This window comes from Bos indicus, chromosome 23 (assembly GCF_029378745.1).
Source record: "Bos indicus isolate NIAB-ARS_2022 breed Sahiwal x Tharparkar chromosome 23, NIAB-ARS_B.indTharparkar_mat_pri_1.0, whole genome shotgun sequence".
NCBI classification, from domain to species: domain Eukaryota; kingdom Metazoa; phylum Chordata; class Mammalia; order Artiodactyla; family Bovidae; genus Bos; species Bos indicus.
The window spans coordinates 4085210-4110278 of NC_091782.1; the positions used below are offsets into that span (position 1 = coordinate 4085210).

A 25069-nucleotide genomic window follows, 5' to 3' on the forward strand; every position below is an offset into this window, starting at 1 on the left:
GGCACGAGTCCAGGGGACAGACGGGGGTGGGAGGGAGGGGGGCTCTGCAACAGATGCTGACTATTGTTGGTGGGGGGTAGGGGGACAGCTGCTCCATGTGAAAATGCTCCACCACAGCACTATATGGTTTTATATATTCCTGAAACACAGAGTCTTTAGGAAGAGCTGGTCTCATTCAGAGTTTAAATGTTTCATGTAGTCGTAATTCAAGTGACCTTTTCTAAAGTGCTAAGTTTTAACAGAAGAGTCTGAGCCCCTGGGCTGTGGACAGATGTGCCTGACTTACAGCCAGGCCACCATGAGCTCGAAGAGATGTTAACTTCAACCAGAAGTGCTGTGCTTTTCCTTGAAGCTGAAATTTTCTTTTATATTTTCTCAAGAAAGAAGAAATACTGGACATGGTAATATTTTATAGTGTCAATGTTGAACGTACCTAACCATGTTTTTTTAAAATATACTTGGTGGGAGAGGGGGTACACAGAAAGTTAGTTCATAATGTGCTTGCTTACATATTTTTTGTGTTATCATGTGCTGCATATTGAGAGGGTAACAGGCAAGAAGGCCAGGGGTCTCCAAACAGGAAATAGCCTTCAAGTGTCAGACATTTTTCTCTCTCTTAAGAGGCAGGAGGAAACAAACTAGAGATATTTTTTCCTTCTCTATACAAATTTAAAAGGAGGTTTCTCTTCAAATACTGTGTTGCCATAATGACACCTGGTTTCACCTGAAGTTAATTATTCTCAAACCTAGAGATAACCATTGCCTTTTTCTTATGGAAATGATTGTTTTAAGCTATGCTAATGTACTATGCATTTACCCCAAACTCTGTCTTCAAGTCGGTTCTGCCTCTTGGCTCAGAACCTACTTGACAAACCAGTATGTTATATTCAGATATTGTTCCCCTAATCTATGTAAATGAAACTAATTGTATGGTGATCTGCCCTTCTTCAAGATTCAAGTTAATCATTTTATGGCCCAGTATGAACCATTTGGTGCCAAGATTATCCCAAAATGCATCTTATGGGTGAGGGGCCTGGTGCCATTCTGAGTTTTAAGACATTCCTTTCTTTTATTAACAGACTGCTAGTGACTATATTAACATCCAGCTGAAGACTAGCAAGAGGGTACTCTTTCTGCCCCTTCTGATGCCTATGTCAGAAGCTTTCTCTCCTTTATATTTTAATAAAACTTTATTACACAAAAGCTCCGAGCGATCAAGCCTCGTCTCTGGCCCCGGACTGAATTCGTCTCCTCCAGAGGCTGAGAATCTGGGCGTCTTTGCGTGATTCAACAACAACCTTTCAATATGATATTAAAATTTTTTAAAGAAAAAATATTTTTGTAGAAAAGCCAGAATGAGGAAGTAGTCAGGCAGTAGCACTTTCTGGACAGTGTTTGTCTCATTGAGCTCCTGAAGGGCCAGCTCACCAAGGCTGGGCTCAGAGGCAGGGCTGGCCAGAGTGGGGGTTTGAAAGAACCAGAGAGAGAGACACACACTCATAGGGTGAGAAGCTCTACCGGAGGAAGGAGGGAATGTAAGGAGACAAGACAACATAAACAGGAAGGTGAGGGAGGCAGGTGGGAGCAGAGTGTGAAAGGCCCAAGCAATGGGTCCACAGGACAGAGCCCACAGCTGCTCTGCATGGCCTGCCCGCAACTGCGCTCACCCAGCAGGGGCGTGAGTTTCCCTGCTCCCCGGTCCTTCGGGAAGAGACAATGCACCACAGCTTCCTCATGAACCAGCATCGGTACCAAATAGTCCTTTAAGAAGGAAACCAAATCAAGTGCCAATTCTGATGTCTACGCTAGAAGTTTCTTAATTCTGCTTTAGAAAAATACAGTCTGAAGAATCGTATTAAATAAAGGCTTATTTGAAAACAAAAGCTTGTTATTTAAAGAAAAATTCCAATGAAGGTCTAAGAATATTGCTCAAATGCCAATTTGAGTTTGGTTTTTAATGTCAATATTTCCAGGCTAGAGTACAAAATGTAAAGCACAACAATCATTCTAGTCTACTTCATCAGTAGTCAGAAGGTTAAGAAAAATTAAAAGGAAAAGCAGTATCTTACTACTATATTTTGGTAACTTATGTTCTTTAACTTTTTTTCTATGTATCTTAAACTACTTATCAGCGGACTAAAGTCCATCAAGAAGAATATTAGATGATTTTTCCTTTTTTTTTTTTTTTTAAACAATGCAGTTTGCCGTTTTTATAAGACATTCACCATGTTGGTACTTACTAAGTTTGGTAACAGTATTACACTTCATCGACTATTTTATCATCAAGGCAAATTACTGTTTGGTCTTGAATGCCAATAAGACAGCTGATAACCAAGATAACCTTGCAGAGAAGGGCAGAGAGAAGTAAGGTGGCAGTTTTCTCATCTGGCTTGTGTTCCTCCACAGCCTACTGGCAGACATGTGACCCGAAGTACACTTGCACACACACGTACACATATGTGAAGGAGGAATTTCAATGACATTTTATAACTTCAGCTCCCTGACACTTCCTCTACACCTTCATTTTGGCACCTGCCACAAGTTCCAGAGGCTTCTCTGGCGGCAGGATGCAGCGACCTGCCCGTCCTGGGCTTTGTGCAAGGGGGCAGGGCGGGGAGAGACACGCAACTCAACTATCTCTAACTCAAGGTCATGTTCTGTTTTATTTAAAAGTGATAACAAGTGTGTTTCTTTCTTTAAAAGTCAACCTTTCAAGGAGATATTTGCTAATATTTTCCAACTCCTTTTCTAACTTTATTTTGAAGGTAAGAGAAACAGTCATGATGCAGAGTCCGGAACACTTTTGAGCTCATTTATCTGGCTCCTGTTTCTCCCAGATACATGATGACCCTGCCATGACCTTCACCTGCCGGCAGGTCAGGAGCAGGCTTCCCACTCCTGAAAATGTGCTGCAATGTGTTAAAACACCATGTGCCATGAATCCTTCTAACTCACTCTTCATTGTCTATAATAGTTAGCCAATTGAATTATTTCTACCTCCAAAGGTCCTTAAGACCCATCTTTTCCTCCCCATTGTTCAGGCCCTCGTCATCCCCTTTTTATGGCAAAACTTCTTGGTTCCTCCATCCTCACTCAAGACTGCTGCTGATCCAACCCCAGAGTAAGCTTCCCTGCAGTCCAGGCCTAACCCTGGCATTGCTGGCTCCTGCACGGCAGTGACCGTCAGGACACAGCCTCCCCCGGGACCCTCCTGCCCGCCCGTCCTGGGGCCTCACCTCCAGCCCAGCTTCTCCCATGGGATGTGCTTTGCAATTTCAGCTCACAAAATTCCAGTGATTTCTCAGAGGGTGTTTTTGGTCTAATGCGCCATTTGATATGGTCTAGTCCAGAATTCCCTAGTTTCTTCAGGGCAAGGTTTACCAGGGTAGTGCTTCTCAACTAGTCTGTTCCTAGAACCTGTGTTCACAGCTCTCACAGGACCAGGCTGCCCAGAATACACTAGGACTTTATTTGACCATGCTCACCGCCTCCCAGCAGAGCCTTGTCTCACCACACTGGATTTCTCTACCACCTGTTTCCACTTGAGCATCTCCTCCGAGAAGGTAGAGGCCATGTTATTAGCTCACTGCTATATTCCCAGGATCTGGAAGGTGACTGGAATGCAGACATATCCTATCATACTTGCTGATGCTGGATGGACGCTGCCCCTGTGGCCTGACCAGCCTGACCTCCCTCCAGGGTACTCCTACCCCTACCTCCTCACTCAGTGCAAACATCACTTCCTGCGGGAAGCACTCCTTGGTGTTACCCCCACCCTCCTCAGCAGGTCTTCTCCCTCTGGCTCTTCAACTAGCATTTAGGATAATTTTTAAAAGAACTTCTCAAACTTCATTATAGTTAATTATGCCCTTTAATGCCACCAGACTAAAAGCTCTAACACAGTTTCTTAATCATCTTTCTGTTTCCAGATTTGAACATATGGAAAACAAAGCAACATGGATGGTGCTCAGAAAATGTTTATTGAGCCATAAAATAAATGTCTTTCCTCCCCAAAGAAACTTCCTTCTGTTTGAATCTGTCTTAGAGTACTTTTACCAGAACCTCTGCAATTAGACACTTGATTTCCAATTCTCTCTTTATTTTTTGGTATAGCACCACAGAGAAAATTGCTAACTTAATTCAGTTCTTCCACAGGCTTTAAAAGGGCTTGAGAGGTTTCTCTAGTCATATCTGAGGACACTCTGGAGAAGAGAGTGACAACGCACCATCAAATTAACTGAAATCCAAATGCAGAAATCTGCCATTGCTGTGTATAGTTATCCTGGTCTGTGCACACAGCAGCCTCAGCCCATACCTCTCAGACAAGCTTTCAGACTGTGAACCAAGTCAGTCACTGTCTCCACCCATGTGGTCTACATTCACTAGGCCCCTGGAAGGGAGTCCAGCGTCGGATTTATAGAGATGAAAGATACCACTTATGCCCCTGGGGAGAGTAAGGGCACAGAGTCAATTTGGAGGGAAGGACAAACAAGGGAACAAGCAGTCCAGAACAGGCACTGACCTGACAGGAGCAGAGGATGCTACAAGGCGGGGGCGGCTCAATATGAGCATTTGCAGAGGATGGAACCAGGTGGTAACAATGAACCACAGTGTCGAAGATAAAGTATAAAGCATCAGAGCAACCCAGACACAGGACAACATGCAAAGGAGGCACAGACGCTCCAAGCAAGGCTCTTGGGAATGGGCAGACTCTCAAACATACTAGAAAGATGATCTGACCTCAATATGAAGGACTTCTGGGGGGACACGGACTGTGGACAATGGGGAGACATAATGAGAGCAGGGGACATCCTTGAGAGCCCTGGGACCAGCCGTGGATGTTGCCCCAATTTTTAGCTTGAAGATCTGGTGTCCTACTAGCTCTCCCTGAAGGCAGATAACTGAGGCCGCACCATCCCCTCAGGACGGGCATGCAGGTCTTCAGGCTTAGAGGCCACTGATACTGAAGGCCGTGCTGTCCCAGCAGCTCGGGAGATCTGACAGCAGCCCGACTCTGACTGCCGATGTGGCACATGAAGGTCATGCCCCATCAGGGACCAGTCACAGGGCCATCCCCCTCAGAGGGGAGAGACCACTCCCCTTCTGCTCCCTCCCTATCAGGTGCTGACCCGAGAACACCCCCAGTGAACATCCTGCACACAGACCCCACCGCAGTGAACCAGACTTGGATGCACTGCAAGCTGTTCTGCTTGCTTGCTTGCTTGCCTTTTCAGGGACAAGGGATGGGCTCAAGGTGAGGAGTAATAGGGACTCCTGCTCCATCCATATCAGACACTGTTCTGGTTATTTTACTTAATTACCAGCTCTCTAAATCTGCTCTTCTCATATATATGCAAACATGTTAAAAAAAGAATGCTTACAGCAATTTAGGCCCTTGTAATGCCTGGTAGAATCGAATCCAAAACGGTGACCCTCTCCAGCTAGAGAATTGTACTATGCCATCCCTCATAAATCCTGAAATGTCCTGCAAGTCAGCTAAATTCTAAATATAAGAGGCTTTCTGAAAGATGGATTATGCTGTTTAATAATCATATTACATCATTTCCTTATTATACTTTCATCCACAATATGAAAACCCAAATATTGAAAGTGTCCCCCCCAAAAAAAGAAAATGTCCCACTGTCTTTTACTGTATTTGGATAAAGGTTTTGAATTATTAAAGATATGTCTAACATTTGGGTTAAAGGATTTAAACTTTAGGGAAACATAAACAACCAAGTGAACTTGGAATCAAGGAGGGAGAGAAAGAGAAGACTGAGGAGAGCACAGGAGGGAAGGGCAGGCAAGACTCCTGTCAGGTCTGCGGAGAGGGGCAGAGAAGTGTGAAAAATCGCAATCCTACTCTTTACTCTCTAGTTACACCTGCCTTGTGGCTATCCCGGTTTGTTTTTTTTTGCCTAGTGTAAAAGCCAGCCACTTCAGAATCACTGTGTCCTATGTGATCTTTATGGAAATGATGAAAAGGATTTATCCCTGACAACAGTTATTTTCAAAGATTTTATAAAAAGAGATGTATCAGATACTCTACTGAAAACAAACCAAATTAGAAGAAACCAAACATCTGTCATTTAAATAAAGTTTTTCCAAGCACTGGAGGATTAAAAGAAAAATAAATAAATATATATATACTTTATTTATTTATATATATATATATATATATATATATATATATACATATATATATAATATGGCCTTCCTCAATGGCCCAGCTGGTACAGAATCTGCCTGCCAGTTCAGGAGGTTCAAGAGGCAAGAATTTGGTCCCTGGGCCAGGAAGACAGCCTGGAGAAGGAAATGGCAACCTGCTCCAGTATCCCTGCCTGGAAAATCCTATGGATAGAGGAGCCTGGCAGGCTGCAGATCTTGGGGTCTCAAAGAGTCAGACATGACTGAGTGTGCGCATACATATTTTATACACACACACACATACGTACACATACATGCACACATACATTTGAAAAAGAAACTTTGTCTAATAAGAACTACATTGCAAATTGATGGTCAGCACTACCAGGCAGTCTGAAATGGCTAAACAGCAAGCAGACTAAGAATCTGAAACACTTCTTATGGAAAAAAAATTACTTAATTTCTGTATAGTTTAAGTTTGCTTTTCAAAAAAAAAGGGAGGGCAGGAGGAATCCTCTGGGAGAATAGTCTACAAAACGGATCATGAAACAGAACTAAGTTGGGAGAACAGTATTTTGTCCACAGGAAGGCAGGTGGATTTTATTATAAGTATCATAAGAGACAGTGACCATACGTGACTGAATGAAATTCCTCTACAGATACCAGAAATTCCACATGAATAAATAATAATGACAGAAAGATACATAACAGTAAACAGAATTGAATGTGTTTTTAATAAAGACTTTGTTTTCCATTTTAGTTCAATTTTACTGAAAGCAAACTTTAATAGCCTTGGTTAACAAATGGCATATGTTATTTGACTTTCAAAGTGATTTTCCTTTGAATCACCTTGAACAATATCAAATAATCTTCAAATGACCATTCTTCTTCAGCCTAATGAAAAGGAAAGATATACACAAATATTAAGTTAAATGTTCAGAGGTTTTTATTATAAAGCCAAAAATGGAACCATATCCTCCTAACACCAATTCTAAAGTTCAACTTCCCATCTTTTCTTAATGCTATTCTAAGATTTATCAAGAACAATGTACACATTTTCAACTATATCACCAAGAAAAGCAAAACTAAGTGCAGCAATTCTTATAAATCAGAAGAGATGTTCATGGAAATGGAACAGACAGGGAAGGTGTTCTTGAGAGCAGTTGCCATTCATAAAGCAATGAACAGATGGATACCATATTCCACTGTGCTCCTCACCTAAGGAGACCACAGGAGTTTTAGGTCAGATTTATGTGAACACCGAAGGAGAAGGCAATGGCACCCCGCTCCAGTACTCTTGCCTGGAAAATCCCATGGACAGAGGAGCCTGGTAGGGTCTCAAAGAATCAGACACAACTAAGCAACTTCACTTTCACTTTTTACTTTCATGCATTGGAGAAGGAAATGGCAACCCACTCCAGTATTCTTGCCTAGAGAATCCCAGGGACGGGGGAGCCTGGTGGGCTGCCATCTATGGGGTCGCACAGAGTCGGACACGACTGAAGCGACTTAGCAGCAGCAGCAGCAGCCAGCAGCATATGAACACCGAATAAGGAGTCATTGAGATTTATATTTGCCATAAAATCTTGACATAGTGTTACTTTTAAGTCTTTAAACTATTTTGAAAGATTTCTTCATTAAAAGGCATTTAACAGTTTTAGATTTAATATGGTCACTAACTTCTTGAGAATTTTTGGACTGTGAAAAAGAGAGGTTAATCAACCTTTCAAAAACTATAAACAACATACATTTTTACATATTTCAAGGTTTTAATATCATTATTAATTTCCCCAGAAGCACCAATTAGATTTGCCTTTAAAATAATTATTAATGGTTATGTTGAGTAAAATTTCTAAGTCACATTTTCTCCTTCTCTTAAAAAAAAAAAAAAAACAAAGTGAAAAATAAAAAGACAGTTTAAACAACACTAGTACTGAAAGGAAAGTGAAAGTTGTTCAGTTGTGTTTGACTCTTTGCAACCCCATGGACTATACTAGTACAGAAATATACTTGTAAATGATGAATCATTCATCAAAACTTGAAAAATGAGTAGCCTTATTTTCACTCATTTATAGGTCAACACATAAAAGTAAATATTGGCTCTAATAGGTTAAGCACGACTGTATGTTAGAAGCAAATATTAAAATATGAATATAGAAATAGGACCAAATCACTGTAATACTTAACAGTCTCAACTAACCATTTAGAGAAATACTCAGCAATGGGAACACAATGAGTAACATTTGCAATTTTAAATTTTCTAAAATTACAAGTAAAAAGGTAAAAAGAAATGTGAAATCAATTTAAATAATACATCTTATTTAAATAAGTATTGTTTATGATCATTTCAATATGTAATCAATATAAAAATATAATTACTAAGATATTTTACACTTGCTTTTCATATTAATTCTTTGCAACCTGGCATGCATTCTCCCCTTATGGCAGGCAGTGTGCTGGAGTGGACAACACTGGCTTGTGTGTGGGAGCTGTGCACATCTCTTCCCAAGTAAGGGTTTGAACATCACGTTGATAATGTGTCCAGTAGGAGTATTCACACAACAAAAATCAGCAAGTGACACAAGTCAAGGTCTTTTTCTTTTCCCAGGAGAGCTGGTCCCTGAACTCACCACTGCCCTCAGCACCTCTCATTGTGGATCATCCACACGTCAAGCGCTGAACCGTCACTGCATGCAGCTGTGCCTGCAACTGGAGAGCCCAGATCAAGCATGCACAGACAGTCAGGCTTTCCGAGTTAGCAACCTGGAATATTTCAAATGTCCAGTTTTCTAGAAATTATTATAAAGTTTGGAAAGAAACAAGTAGGCAGGGTCCATTCACAGGAGAAATGAATACAAACTGTCCCCCTGGAAGCACAGGCATTGGATTCATCTGACAAAGACTTGACATCAGCTGTCTTGGGGGTGAAGTCGCTCAGTTGTGTCCGACTCTTTGCGACCCCGTGGACTATAGCCCACCAGGCTCCTCCATCCATGGAGTTTTCTAGGCAAGAGTACTGGAGTGGGTTGCCATTTCCTTCTTTTGGTCAACCACCAAAAAAAAAAATACACATTCTTCTCAAGTGCACAGGGACCATTCTCCAGGATAGACCATCTGTTAGGTGGCCAAACAAGACTTAATAGTTTTAAAAATACTGAAATTATAGAAAACATCTTCTGTGATCAAAGTGGGGTGAAATTAATTACACAAAGAAAACTGGAAAATTAAAAATATGTAAAAATTAAACACATTCATAACCAATGGGTCAAGGAATGAAGAAAATCATAAGGGTAATTGGAAAATACTTTGAAACACATGAAAACAAAAATACAACATCCAAGCCTTATACAGAATGTAGAGAAAGCAATGCTCATGGGGAAATCTCCAGCTGTACACACTACAATAAAAAAGAAGAAAAAGCTCAAATCAATAACCTAACTTTAATACCAGAAAAAGAGCAAACTAAACCCAAAACCAACAAAAAGGAAATAAAAATTAGAATTAAACAAAATAGAGAAGAGAAATACAATAGAGAAAATTAAAAAACAACTTGTTACTTTGAAAGGATCAACAAAATTTGACAAAGACTGAATAAGGAAAAAAAAAAAATGAGACAAGACACCAAGACTAAAATCAGCAATGAAAGAGGGGACATTACTAATGACCTCACTGAAAGAGATCATAAGGGAATACTACAAACAACTTCATACCAATAAATTAGGTAGCCTCGATAAAATGGACAAATTGCTAGAAACACACAAATTACCAAACCTGACCTAAGAAGACAGAAAATCTGAACAAACCTATAATAGTCAAAGAGATAGAGTGTTTAAAAAGTTCCCAACAAAGAGAGCCCAAGACTAGCGACTTCACTTTCATTTTTCACTTTCATGCATTGTAGAAGGAAATGGCAACTCACTCCAGTGTTCTTGCCTGGAGAATCCCAGGGATGGGGGAGCCTGGTGGGCTGCCGTCTATGGGGTTGCACAGAGTAGGACACGATTGAAGTGACTTAGCAGCAGCAGCAGATGGCTATCAAACATTTAAAGAGTACGAATGGATGGCATCACCAACTCGATGGACGTGAGTTTGAGTGAACTCCAGGAGTTGGTGATGGACAGGGAGGCCTGGCGTGCTGCAATTCATGGGGTCGCAAAGAGTCGGACATGACTGAGTGACTTAACTGAACTGAATGCTTCGCAAGTGAGTGAATGAAAGCTGTTCAGTCATGTCCGACTCTCTGCGATCCCATGGACTGTAGCCCACCAGGCTCCTCTGCCCATGGGATTCTCCAGGCAAGGATACTAGAGTGGGTTGCCATTTCCTTCTCCAGGGATCTTCCCAACCCAGGGACTGAATCCAGGTCTTGCGTACCTCAAGTAAATTCTTTACTGTCTGAGCCACCAGGAAAGCCCAATTGTCTCAAGTCCTTCTCCAAAAAGGAGTCAACACTTTCTAACTCAACTCAAGAGGCCAGCTATTACCCTGACAGCAAAGCCAAAGAAAGATATCATTAAGAAAATTACAGACCAATAAACCTTATGAATCCAAGATACAAAATATCTAGCAAACCAAATCTAGCAGCACATTAAAAGTATTATAAACCATGTCCAAGCAGGATTTATCCCCCTGATGCCAGGGTGGCTCACAGATGAAAACTGATCAATGTGTAAACCACAGACAAAAACCACACCGTCACTTCAGATGCTGAAAAGGCTTCTGAAAATATCCAACACACTTTCATGTTTAAACACACACACAGAATAGAAAGGAACTTCCTTAACATAATGAACGGCATCTATGGAAAACCTATGGCTAGTATCATATTCACGGTGAAAGACGAAGTCTTAGCCCTGAGATCAAGAATAAGCAAGACAAGGCTGCCTGCTTTCACTGCTGCTATTCAAAAACACACTGAAGTCCGAGTCAGAGCAAATAGGCAAGAAATAAAAGGCATTCAAATGCAGATGAAAAAGGCAAAACTATAATATATATCCACAGATGACATGATCTCATATACAGAAAAATCCTAAAAAATCCGTTAAAAAAACTATTAGAGCAATAAACTACGCAAAATTGCTGGATACAAGAACATTTCTTTGTAGAAACCACTTGTAGTTCTAACACTAGCAATCAACTATCAAAAAAGGACACAAAGTAAAAGTTCCATTTACAACAGCATGCAAAAGAATAAAATGACTAAGACCAGGAGACGAAAGACAGGTATGCTGAAAACTGCAAAACACTGCTGAAAGAAATTAAAGACCTAAACAAACAGAAAAAGAAAAAAAAATCCCTTGTCCACAGATAAAAACATAATATTGAGAGGATATCGATACTACCCAAAGCAAACTACAGATTCAGTGGAATCCCTATGAAAGTTCTAATGGCCTTTTCTGCAGAAATGAAAAAGCCAGTCCTTAAATTCACATGGAATTGCAATGGACTCCAAACAGTCAAAACAATACTGAAAAAGATGAAGTTGGAAAATTCAAACCTCCTGATTCAAAATCTACTACAATTTTAGTAATCAAAAAAAGTGTTATATGGCAAAAAGACAAACATACTGACCAACACTATAGAATCTTTGGGAACCTTGATTGTACAGAGTATTGAAATAAAGCCATATAATTACATCCCATGAAATTTTAACAAGGGTCTTAAGATGATTACGATGGGAAAAATGATCTTTTCAGTAAATTATGCTGGGACAGATGGCCATCTACATGGAAAAGAATGAAGATGGACTTCTGTATATCACATCATATACAAAAATTAACTCAAAGTGGACTGATGACTTAAATATGAGTTAAAACTTTAAGACTCCTACAATACATGTGTCCATTTTCAATAACTTTGAATTTGGCAATGGACTTTCAAATATGACAGTAAACTGTAAATAACAACAACAACAAAAACATACTGGATTTCATCAAAATTAAAAACTTTTGTCCCTCAAGTGAAGTGATAGTCACTCAGTTGTGTCCGACTCTTTGCAAACCCATGGACTATATAGTCTATGGAATTCTCCAGGCCAGAATACTGGAGTGGGTAGCCTTTCTCTTCTCCAGGGGATCTTCCCAACCCAGGGACTGAATTTGCATTGCAGGCGGATTCCTTACCAGGTGGGCCACAAGGGAAGCCCAAAGGACACTATCAAAAAAGTACTGATAAGACAACCTCAGAATGGGAGGAAAAAATTGCTGTTATAGACTCAATGTTTGTGCCCCTCACCTCTCACCAAAGTTTGTATGCTGAAATCCTAAGCCCCAGTGCAATGGAATGAGGAGGTAGGGCCTTTGGGAGGTGCTCAGTGCTTTGTAAGAGAGACCCCAGAGAGCTCTTGCCACCTTCTGCCTCGTGAGAACACAGCGAGAAGACGAAGAGAGCCATCCATGAGTCAGGAGGCGGGGCCTCTCCAGGCACTGAATCTACCAGGGCCTTGACCTTGGACTTCTCAGCCTCCAGAACCATGAGGGTAGAAGTCATCCACCCTACAATAACTTGTTATAGCAGCTCACACAGACCTAAAAAATCAAATATTATCTGATAAGAGCCTAGTATCCAAAATATATAAAGAACACTTAAACTCAATAATAAAAAGACATCCCAATTCAAAATGGGCAAAAGATTTGTACAGACATTTCTCCAAAGAAGACAGAGAAGCCATCAAGCACAAGAGATGCTCAGCATCACTAGTCATCAGAGTAAATGTAGGTCAAATCCCCGACAAGGTACCACTTCACAAGGTGTGAGGGGCTGAACTGTCTTCCTTCAAAAAGCTAATCCCTCCTGCCTCAGAACAGGACCCTATTTGAAGAAAAGGTCTTTACAGAGGAAATGAAACTAAAATAGGTCATCAGGGTCAGTCTGAATCCAACCCAATTGGTGTCCTTATAAAAAAAGGAAATAAAGAATACACAGAGGGAAGATGTGATGTGAAGACACACAGGGAAAATGTCCCATGAAAAGGAAGAGACTAGGGTGATGCATCTACAGAGCCAGAGATGTCAGGCTCAGATGGTTATAACTGACAAAAGGGGGCAGGGTGACAGGTTTTGGCAAGGAAGTGGAGAACTCAGAACCCCGCACAGCACAGCTGGTGGGATATGAAACTGTATTGCTGCAGTGGAAAACGGCCTGGTAGCTCCTCAAGAGGTTAAACACAGAGTTATCCTATAACCCAGCAATGCCACTTTTAGGTGTACACCCGGAAGAACTGAAAGCAGGCACTCAGACAAATACTTGTATGTGAACGCCCACAGCGATGCTATCAGACTATACAGCCAAAAGGGGAAACAACTTACTGTCCATTGAGGGGTGAACGGATACACACACACTGGAATATTATTCTGCCACAAAGAGGGATGAGGTACTGGCAGACGCTACAAGGAGGAACTTTGAAAACATGCTCAGCGAAAGAAGGCAAACACAGAAGGCCCCTGTTGTGTGACTCCATTCACAGGCGGCCCTGGCACGGACACACCCGTGGAGCTGGCTGGCTGCCAGGCGGGGAGGGCTGCCCCCAGGGACCGGGCTTCACCGGGTGACAAGCTGGCTGGTGCTAGCTGCACAACACTACGGATGTGCAAAACGTACTGAATCGTACGCCTTTAAATGGTTTATTTCATATCATGTGAATTTTATCTCAATAAGAAGAAAAGTAACTAGGACTTTTGAAACCCTGTTTCCACCTGTAAGTGGAATTATTCTCATCTTTATTTCATATTATTTGCCAGGGTTTAAATAGTTTATTAAACACATTCCTAAATTTAGGTACATAAAAATCATTATTCACCTCACAATAAAGGCTTTCCCTGAAAGAAACCAAAAAGAATTTCAACTGAATTTAAAGTAAAAAGAAAAACAAGCAAGTCGTGCAGAGCAGGCCAAAATATAAAACCAGAGAAGAGGTCCTGTGTCCAGCGACAGAACAAGCACATCACTTGTTTCTGCATAATAAGAGAGAAAAAACACTAAAGGGTACAAGCATTCACAGACTGCAATAAAAGGTATTAACTCTACCTTGACATATATTACAAAGAACTACCACCTTTAAGTTATCGTGTATGCAGCAATTACTGTTCTTTATTAAATTCTATGAGAATTAATGATATGCATGCATGACTCAGCATAGTAAAAAGAAAACTTTACAACTTGAAAAGGATACAGCACACTGTTCCAAGTGCCTGTGAAAAAACTACAATGTGAAAATTTCATGTGTATCTTTTCACAATAGAAAAAAAACTCTTCAGAGAAATGAAACTATTTAAGATCAATTAAAGATTTTATTCTCAATATTTTGAATGCAGATTCTTCTTAAATTTCTGTATCATACTATAAAATATTACCATTTCATTATAAAACTACAATTTTTTATACAAGAGGTGAAGGCAAAATGAAAACTAAAAACCAAAACTCAAGACATTGAAATTTGGCAGGAACTACTGATAGGGATGGTTAACTGAACAAACCAGCAAAGCACTGGCAGGATTATTACCTCACTGGAAATTCTTAAAAGAAACTGAGCTTAAAATGCATACCAGTATTTCAAGGAGAAGAATGGACGGTGTGGGCAAAAAATTGGCCAATATAGCTTATAAACATACGTATTCATTTGGTCACCAGCGTGGACAGCTCAGAGAGAATTTTCCAGGGTTCCAAACCCCTGAACGTTTTACAAGCAGAGAAAACAATGGCCTTTGCCTCAGGTGTTTCAAGGGTGTTCCTGTAACCGACAGCTTAGAAGACACAGAACGTTCCTGGAGCCATGCTCACTGCCTGGGGGGAGGCCCCAGAGCCCCACTCTGACAGAACCCCGCACAGGCAGCAGTGCCTGCCTTTCTCAGCCCGCTCCGTGGGAACTGGGGCTCAGTGGGCGGACACAAGAGAAGGGCAATGAACTGCAAATGCTGCTGTCACCTTTCTCCCATCATCTACGAAACTGCAGCAGCTAGTTTCTTCATTAGCAAAGAGAACAAAACTTCAGACCAGTCACCGCTTTTAACAGGGGCCAGACACTACAGTGCTGGGAGGACAGGGGGTAGAGGCTGAAACCCTCACAGCCAAAGACAACAGGTCAGCTCTCACTACTGCTATTAGCACCTTCCCGTCGGGCACATGACCACTTAATTTAAACTTCATAAATAACACTAGACTGTTCTGTTTAACCATAAGCGACTGCTTATGAGAGTGAAAATAAATGTTTTAAGTATACAGTGTGGCTAATTATTAATATCAAAAGCTCCCACCACAAGCTTCTTCCCTGACTGGTCTATTCTCAAGATGCAGTTCCTTTAACCATTTCCACTTTGGGGCCATACAGATTGTTGCCTATATAATTCTAAGTTACATGCTGATACTTTGGGTTCTTTATTTATTAACTTAATCTATAGAAATCCTGCCATGAAAGATGGTTATTTGGCTCTTTATGTTACTTGGACTTCCCTGGTGGCTCAGATGGTAAAGTGTCTGCCTACAATGCAGAAGACCCAGGTTCAATCCCTGGGTCGGGAAGATCTTCTGGAGAAGGTAATGGCAACCCACTCCACTATTCTTGCCTGGAAATTCCCATAGACGGAGGAACCTGGCGGGCTACAGTCCATGGGGTTGCAAAGAGTTGGACACAACTGAGCGACTTCACTTTTCTTTCATGCTACTATCTACCCATTCTCTCTTTCTTTCCATTAAAAAAATTAAGGTATACATTTTCATGCAGTAAAATATACCCCCCTTTAGTGTATAGTTTAATTTGGACAAACTCAGTCATGACATCACGTCCACAGTCAGACAAAACATCTCCATCATTCAGTCAACCCCCAACCCTTTGTAACCAATACTTCCTCCATTCCCAACAATCACTCTGCTTTCTGTACATAGAAGGAATCATATCTGATGTCTCAACTAGCATGGTGCCGCCTGCTGGACATACCAGAAGTTTGTCACTTTTTTATTGCTGAGTAATATTCCATTGCGTGACTACAGGCAATGCAATATTAGAGACATTGTGGGTTCGGTTCCAGACCACTACATTAAAGCGAGTACTGAAACAGAGTGAGCCACAAATTTTTTGGTTTCCTAGTGTGTAACAGCAATATGTCTTAAGGAAACGTTATGTATATTTTAAAAAATATTTTAATTGTTTCTTTTTTTTTGGCTGTGCTGGGTCTTCCTTGCAGTACCTGGGCTTTCTGAAGTTGTGGCATGAAGGCTTCTCACTGCACTGGCTTCTTCTTGTTGCAGAGCATGAGCTCTGTAGCACGGGATTAGTGGTTGTGCATGGGCTCAGTCACCCCGTGGTATGTGGAATCTTCTAGGACCACGGATCAAACCTGTCCCCTCATGGGCAGGTAGACTCCTAACCACTGAACCACCAGAGACCTCCCAATGTTCATATCTCAATTTAAAAATCCTTTACTACAAAATAACACTAACCATCATCTGAGCTTTCAGCCTGTCATAATCTTTTTGCTGCAGGAGGGTCTTGCCTCAGTGTTAATGGCTGATGACTGATCAAGGTGGTGGTTGCTGAAAGCTGGGGGCAATTTCTAAAAATAAGACAATGAAACTTGCAATGTTAACTAATTCTTCCTTTTGCAAATGATTTCTCTGCAGGACACAACGCTGTATGATGATATTGTACCCACAGGAGAGCTTCTTTCAAAATTGGAGTCAGTCTCCTCCAATCCTGCTGCTGCTTTATAAAATAAGATTACAGAATATTCTAAATCCTTTGTTGTCATTTCAGTAGTCTTCATAGAATCTTTACCAGGATTACATTTAATCTCAAAAAAACACTTTGTTGATTCATAAGAAACAACTCATTCATTCAAGATTTACACTAAGATTATAGCAATTCAGTCACACCTCTGAGCTCTACTTATAATTCCAGTTCTTGCTACATTCACCGCATCTGCAATTACTTCCTCCAGTGATGTCTTGAACCCCTCGGTCATCCACGAAAGTTGCAATCAACATCTTCCAAACTCCTGTTAATGTTAATATTTTGACCTCTTCCCATGAATCATAAACATTCTTAATGGTATCTAGGATGGCGAATCCTTTCCAGAAGGTTTTCAATTGACTTTGCCCAGATCCTATACAGTTATAACCTTACAAAACATTTCTTAAATAATAAGACTTGGAAGTTGAAATTATTCCTTGACCAATGGGTTGCAGAGTGGGCACTGTGTTAGCAGGCAGGAAAACAACATAAATGTTGTACGTCTCCATCGGAATTCTTGAGTGTCCAAGTGGATGTTCAATGAGCAGTAATAATTTGAAAGGTTATCTTTTTTCCTGAGCAGTAGGTCTCAACAGTGGGCTTAAAATATTCAGTAAACCATGCTGTAAACAGATGTTCTGTCATCTAGACCGTTCTGTTCCATTTACAGAGCACAGGCAGAGTTGTTGCTATCCAGTCACTAAGTTGTGTCCAACTCTTTGCAACCCCACAGATTGTAACCCACCAGGCTCCCATCCATGGGATCTCCCAGGCAAGAATACAGGAGTGGGTTGCCATTTCCTTCTCCAGGGGATCTTCCCAACCCAGTGATCAAACTTGCATCTCCTCCTTGGCAAGTGAATTCTTTACTACTGAGCCACCTGGGAAGCCCTTGGTGGTAAAGAATCTGCCTGTCAATGCAGGAGACACAGGAGACTAGGGTTCAGTCTCTTGGTCAGAAAGATACCCTAGAGGAAGAAATGGTAACCATTCCAGTATTCTTGCCAGGAAAATCCCATGGACAAAGGAGCCGGGTGGGGTATAGTCCATGGGGTTGCAAAGAGTCGGACACAACTGAGCACGCATGCATGCACGCACAAGCTCCAACTTAAAGACCAGCTGCGTCAGCCGCTGAGAGTCAGCCTGTCCTTTGAAGCTTGGAAGCCAGGCATGTCAGACTTCTCCCTCCCAGCTATGAAAATCCTAGATGGCATATTCTGCTTGGTGGCTACACTGTGGTCTAGTAAAGCCACCTTCATGAATTATTTTAGCTAGATCTTCTGGAGAACTTGCTGCAGCTCCTACATCAGCATTTGCTGCTTACCTCACATTTTTAAGTTATGGAGACAGCTTCTTTCCTTAAACCGTATGAACGAACCTCTGCTGGCTTCAGACTTTTCTTCTGCAGCTTCCTTACCTCTCTCAGCCTTCACAGAATTGAAGGGAGTTAGGTCCTTGCTCTATATTAAGCTTTGGCTTAAGGGAATGTTTCCCTTGTGGCTCAGCTGGTAAATAATCTGCCTGCAATGCAGGACAGCTGGGTTCAATCCCTGGGTTGGGAAAATCCCCTGGAGAAGGGAAAGGCTACTCACTCTAGTATTCCGGCCTAGAGAATCCCAGGCACTATATAGTCCATGGGGTCACAAAGAGTCGGACACAACTGAACAACTTTCACTTTCACTTCACTAAGGGAATGCTATGGTTGGTTTGATCTTCTATCCAGAGACTGAAAGTCTCACCATACCAGCAATAAGGTCTTTCTTATTATTCAGGTGTTCATTGGAGGAGCACTTCAATTTCCTTTAAGAACTTTTCCTTTGCTTTCATAGCCTGGCTAACTGTTTGGTACAAGAGGCCTAGCTTTCAGCCTGTCTTGGTTTTTGACATGGTTTCCTCACTGAGCTTGATCTTTTGATTTTAAGTGAGAGATATATAACTCTTCCTTTTACTTGAACACTTGGAGGCCACTGTAGAGTTATTAATTGGCCCAACTGCAATATTATTGTGTTTCAGAGAGAAGGGAGGCCCAAGGAAAGGGAGAAAGATAAGGGACTGGCGTGTTAGTGGCGCAGTCAGAACACACCCAACATCCACTGACTGTCACCTTATATGGGTGCAGTCTACAGTGCTGCCCCTCAACATTACAACAGTAACATAGGTCATAGCTCATAGGTCGCCATAACAGCTCATAGGTCGCCATAACAAATAATGAAAACGTTTGAAATATTGCAAGAACTACCAAAAGCTGACACAGAGATATGAACTGAGCAAATGCTATTGGAAAAATAGTGCTGACAGACTTGCTTGCCGCAAACCTTCATTTTGACAGAAGACACACTATCTGTGAAGCACAAAAAAGTAAAGCACAATAAAATGAGGTATAACATGTTTGTTTATTCAATCACATATGAAGAACACTGGGCTGTTTCTAGTTTTGGGGAATTAGAATAAACCTCTCTAAACACTTACGCACAGCTTTCTGGGTGGACTTAGGCTTCTATTTCAATGGTATAATTATCTAGAAGTGCTATGACTAAGTCAAACAGTATGCACAAACTTAACTTTATAAGAAACTGCCAGCTGCCTTCACAATGGCTTTACCATGCAGAACCCCAGTCTACAGGTATCAGACTTCCAGTCATTCTGCATTCTGACCAACACTTGGTACTGTCAGGGTTTTTTGTTTTTTTTTTAATAATTAGACCAATTCAAATTGACATATAGTTTTAAAATCACATTTCCCTAATATCAAATGATAAACACTTTTTTCAAGCATTTACTTATTATTCAAATATTTGGTGAAATGTCTGCTCAAACGTTTTACTTACTTAAAAAACTATTTTCCTATTATTGAGCTTTGAGAGGTCTTTATATCTTTTAATTCTGAAGACAAGGACTTTATGACAGATGTGATTTGCAAATATTTTTCTTCCAGTCTTGGCTATTTTATCATTCTCTTAACAATATTTGTGCAGGACAAAAGTTTTAATTTTCATAAAGTCTAATTTACCAACATTTTCTTTCATTGAACATATCAAGTGCAAGGTTATTCAGATTTTCTTGTTTTCTCCCGGAAAGTTGACATTTAGATCTATGATCCACTTTTAATTAAGTTTTTCAAAAGTGTGGGGTAGGTATCTGGGTTCTTTTGGGGCAACAGCAGAGGTGGTGGGGGATATGGACTTGAGCTAGTACAGTTGTTCTAGAACTACCTGTTGAAAAAATTACCTTTTCCTGTTGTCATCTCCCTAGAACCACACTGTTTTGGTGTGGTTAGAGCTACAGCAGCTCAACATTAAGCCCTGAAACCAGGCAGTGTGTGCCTCCAACTCTGTTCTTTGACTGCTTTCATCAGTGTCTCAGCATAAAGAACTTGCACGTATTTTATAAATAAATTCATTTAAAAACATTTATGTCTTTTTGATATGACTGCATATGATAAAACTTTTTACATTCTGGTGGGTTCTTTGAGATTTTTTTTCATAGATAATCACATTCAGAATAGAGGAAGGTTTTCTTTCTCCCCTTCTAATCTGCCTTTGATTTCTTTTTCTTGTCTTCTTATAATGGTTACAGTCAGAGAACACTGTCTGATTTCAATTCATTTAAATTTGTAATGAGCTTTTTAAGACCCAGAATGTGACCTAACTGGGTGAGTCTCCTCACCTGCTGTGGGATGGCATGTCTACAGATGTTAGTGTGGCTCAAGGCATCTACACCCCTACTCATTCTCTGTCTGCCCACGTCAGTCATTCCTGAAAGAGCAATGCTCAAGTCTCCGGATGTCACTTGTGCATCTGTCCAGTTCTCTACTCAGGTCTCTCTCTTCTTACTTCGTGTGTTTTTAAGCTATGCCGTTGTGGTATGAACACTTAGGATTCTGGTGTCTTGTTGGTGACCTGACTTCCATGCTTTTCTCTTCTGGGGGAGGGCTGAGGAACAAATGCAGGACTACCTATCATCTTTGGCTTTATTGTGTTGTTCAATTCTGGTCTTCCTAAGCTGGATACCAAGATCATTCAAAAAGGATGATAAAATGTGATCCTATAAATATGCTTTTATGCAAGTAGGTGATGCCAGTTAAATCACAATGATCTCTCCTCTGACCAATAAAAATTCTGATTATTTTAATAATAATATTATAAAACTTAGCAGAAGATACAAGTACTTCTTAATGTTGATGGTATCTTTTTCAAATAGTTATTCTTTGAAATAAAAATAGCTCTGAGTTTTACCTTAAATGCATTTAAATGATATTTTTCTTGACTTTCTTTTAATATTTTAACATATACTTGGAGTTTTTAAGATCTAATTTCCTCTTATGCCAAGCTGCAACTAAGTATCCATCCAAATGTTTTACGTGATTTTTCATCCATCAACTTTATTCCTTTTAGAACACAGCCCTAAGCTGCTTTACTCTATTGAGAACCACTCAATAAAGCCATTATATAAGAGTACAACATTATCTACAGCCCGCCCACATGCCCTGTGCATCTTGAAAAAGGTTACAAAGCGGGTCCAAAGGATCATGCTTCAACTAACTAAGGGATCTACTTGCAAACTAAATGGAGGAATGCAATGGAGTCAGAGCTAAGAATGTACAAACATGTGCTCGCTTTGACAGCACATATACTAAAATGGGAACGATACAGAGAATATTAGCATGGCCCCTGCATAAGAACGACACACAAATTCATGAAGCACTACGTTTTCAAAAAAAGAGAATGTACAAACATAGTCATTCCTGTTAAATAAAAGCATCACTCTTTTCAATAAACATCTTAATAGCCTATATTTTTTTAAAAGTGATTGTTCATGAAGTACCCATCAGCAGACAAATGGATAATGAAGATGCGGTACATATATACAATGTAACGTTATGCAGCCATAAAAAGAATGAAATATTGTCATTAATATGGATAGACCTAGAGATTATCATACCTAATAAATCAGACAGAGAAAGACAAATACTGTATGATTTCACCTGTATTTGGAATCTAAAAAACAAAACGAACAATATAAATAAACAGAGTCAAAGATACAAAGAAAAACAGATGTTTACTAAAATGGAGGAGGTGAAATATTGAAACAGAAATAGCGAATCACTATGTTGTATACCAGGGACTAACATGGTGTGAAGGTCACTTTGAAAACCAACTAACCAACCATGGAAAAAAGGATCAGATTTGTGATTTTCAGAGGTGGGGTTGTGGGAAGGGGAACTGGATGAAGGCAATCAAAAGGCAGGAACTTCCAGTTGTAAGAAAAATAATTACTAAGGATATAATGTACAACATGATAAATATACATTATATATGAAAGTAAAGAGAGTAAGCTCTAAGAGTTTTCATAACAAGGAAACAACACTTTTTTCTATTTCTTTACTTTGTATGTATATGATGACATACGTTTGCTAATTTTACGGTGGTCATCACTTCACAGCATCTATACATCACAGCACTGTGCTGCGCCTTACACAGTGCTGTATGTCACTCTTGTCTCAAGAACACTGGACGAAAAAAAGACCACAGGCATGTACAGCGTGGTCACGATGTAACAGAGAAAAGCTAATACTGCTTGGTTAGAGAGGGGCTGTCTTTGCTTCCGTCTTTATCAAGCCCAGCCTCTCTGACGGGTTCTTTTCCTACAAACAGGCTCAGGTCCCCAGTAGCCCCAAACATGCAGGCAAACCACCCAAGAGGCTCATGCTGACAGAGCCAACACTTTCTGTGAGGTGTGCTCGCTGCCTGCGAGTCCAAGCCGCTGCCTCACTCACTCCTCAGCGTGTCTGTGGTCTTGCTCTGCTTTCCCTGAAATGTTGACGCCTCTCACCGAATCCAGCTGCCTCTCCTCAGGCCTAATCCCAGACAGTCTCTCCACTACAAAGGACTCTGTCTCTCCACTACGAAGGACTATACCCTCCTCTCACAGTTCTCTGCTGACTTTTGTAGCCAGCACTTCCTAATGCATTTCTTCCCTTTTCCCCCATTTCTGCTCTGTCCTCTCTGATTCTACTTCCTTCCACTATCTGACAAAGGGAAGTGTGAGCCAAGATTGCATCCTGAGTCCTGGGTTTGACTCCCTCGCCCTCTCTCATTATCTGCTCCCCTCTCCCAGAGAAAACTCATGACAATCAGCTCTAAAGCAGAATGGGGTTGAGAAAACATCATGGAGTCAGAGGCCTGGCTTCCATCTCTGGTACCAATGACTCCGGAGCTATGTGCCTATATTACACTCCCTGCCCCAACTCCACAAAAGAAGCACTCCCCTCTAATGTTCATTCCAATCAAATTGATTGTTAGATCTACAATTCTAACCCAAAAGAACACCAGATTTCCAGCTGGCACTTCTCTAACACACTACAAATCTGTCATTTAACTGTCCCAGCTCCAAACCTAATCTCTCAAACCAACAAAAACTCCTTTCAAGTGACCCATTAATGTTGATATACTGGTGCTACCAATACCTTAAGCTTGAAATGCTAGCAATCCTATACACTTATTGCCTTTTATTCACACTTTCTCTCTTCCTAGCCACCTCCCATACACTCATGGTCTAATTCACAGAGCATCCCTTCCAAGAAGTGATCCTCAGCCTCCCAATCTGATTACCGACTCCTGTATGCAGAAGAACCAAGACACTCTATGTGTGCCTCTCTCTTAAGACTTAGGTTTTATAGGAACATGGATTTATCCAATTCTTCTTAGCATCTGCAAATAGCTGGGCACCTTGGACACTGCCTTTTCCAGAGGAAGGAAAAACCAAGATACGAATTCAATTCATTAAACTCAATATAAACTCTGGACACAGTAGAAACAAAATTTTCTAAAATAATTATTTTTTTCAAGAAAAACTGATAAATAATGAATTAGATGTTCTGGCTCTAAAATAGTGTTCTTCTTAAGCTAAGAAAGCAGAAACTCCTTTTAAATGCCTTAAAATCCCAAGCCAACTTCACAGAGAGAGCGCATGTCTGCAAGCTCACAGGTTTTTTTAAAGCTTATTTATTAAAAGACACACTCTTAAACATTTGCGATTCCCTTCGAGCATTTCTTTTTTTACCTAAGTGGTTTCCAAGACAAAGCATCTGATGAACCGTTGGACCTGATGAACTATCCTCCTAAGTGTGGATATGATTAGTAAATCAGAACACACAGGCTGCACACACTGCTCTACATTCTGCTTCAACCTCCAGCAGCACAGTCTCCAAAACGCAACACAATGTCATTCATTTTCAGCTTCATTAATAAGCTTCAATGCATTCCTCTAAAATCTTATTTTCTAAAATGCCCCCCATTGAGATAGTAAAGCAAATAGAGAGAGAGGGGAAAAAAAGGGGGTTTTCAGCTTTATTACACAAAAATGTTGCCTAGCAGAAAAAAGAACGAGAATGTCCAAGGAGTCTAAACCAGAGAAGCCAAAGCTTTGGCTTCATTCACTTAGAAGAGGGGCTGTCCAATGTGAAGCCAAGGAGGCAGTACACAGCGTCCCTGCTGGAATATGACATGAAACCCAGGGCCTGTCCACTGTCTAGTTGTTGAGACTGCGGGGAGGGTCCGACCTACCTGGCTGATCCCTGCGGGAGGGATCTTGTAGGCCTGCAGTTTCTGCCTCAGCAGCTCGGGGTCACTGTGTCGGAACGGGCACCCTGGAAATGACAAGCAGCACAACAGCAGGTTATCCACCCAGACTCAACACAACACCACGCTCGAGAGACTCCTGAGCACCCCCAACTGTCCAACAGCCTATAAATAAAAGGGTTAACTGCCCATGGGTGCAGCTGCTTTCCTCTCTTCATCTAAGTGACAGCTAAGCTGTGCGTTATCAGGGCACTACAGGCTTGAGAGTGACACAAAGCTTTCAGCATTCTCAGGAGAGGCCGCCCACTCACGAGGAAGGGGAACAGCTTTAATCATGCTACTTGCTAACAACCTAACATAATCACCAAGTAGCTATGAAGCATTTTACCTAAAAATTTCATTCAATCTTTCAATCGCACTTTTTTTTTCTAGTTTACAAAAATACATAAAAGCATAAAGGAAGATAGACGGCATAAACAAAAAGAAAAAATGTGAAAACTCTAGGAAATATAAAAATCTCACATCATTTACAGATGTTAATTTTATGCCTACTTCCCCACATCTAAGGTCAGGGGCAGCGGCCGAGAGGAGCTACCCCACATCCAAGGTAAGGAGCAGT

At 40.9% G+C, this 25069-nt stretch overlaps 1 protein-coding gene and 2 non-coding genes across 3 annotated transcripts in view; 2 read left to right on the plus strand and 1 right to left on the minus strand.

Annotated features, from left to right (window-relative positions):
* PRIM2 (DNA primase subunit 2) overlaps positions 1-25069 on the minus strand; it is a 333998-nt gene that overhangs the window by 10963 nt on the left and 297966 nt on the right. The window contains exon 12 of the mRNA XM_070777724.1: positions 24436-24518. Within this exon, the coding sequence (XP_070633825.1) occupies positions 24436-24518 (83 nt within the window). The remainder of the gene's footprint in view (positions 1-24435; positions 24519-25069) is intronic.
* On the plus strand, positions 15592-15663 carry TRNAC-ACA (transfer RNA cysteine (anticodon ACA)). The gene has a single exon. It is a non-coding gene; the product is annotated as a tRNA-Cys (tRNA).
* LOC139179204 (U6 spliceosomal RNA) lies at positions 21479-21585 on the plus strand. Its single transcript, XR_011563629.1, has one exon. It is a non-coding gene; the product is annotated as a U6 spliceosomal RNA (small nuclear RNA).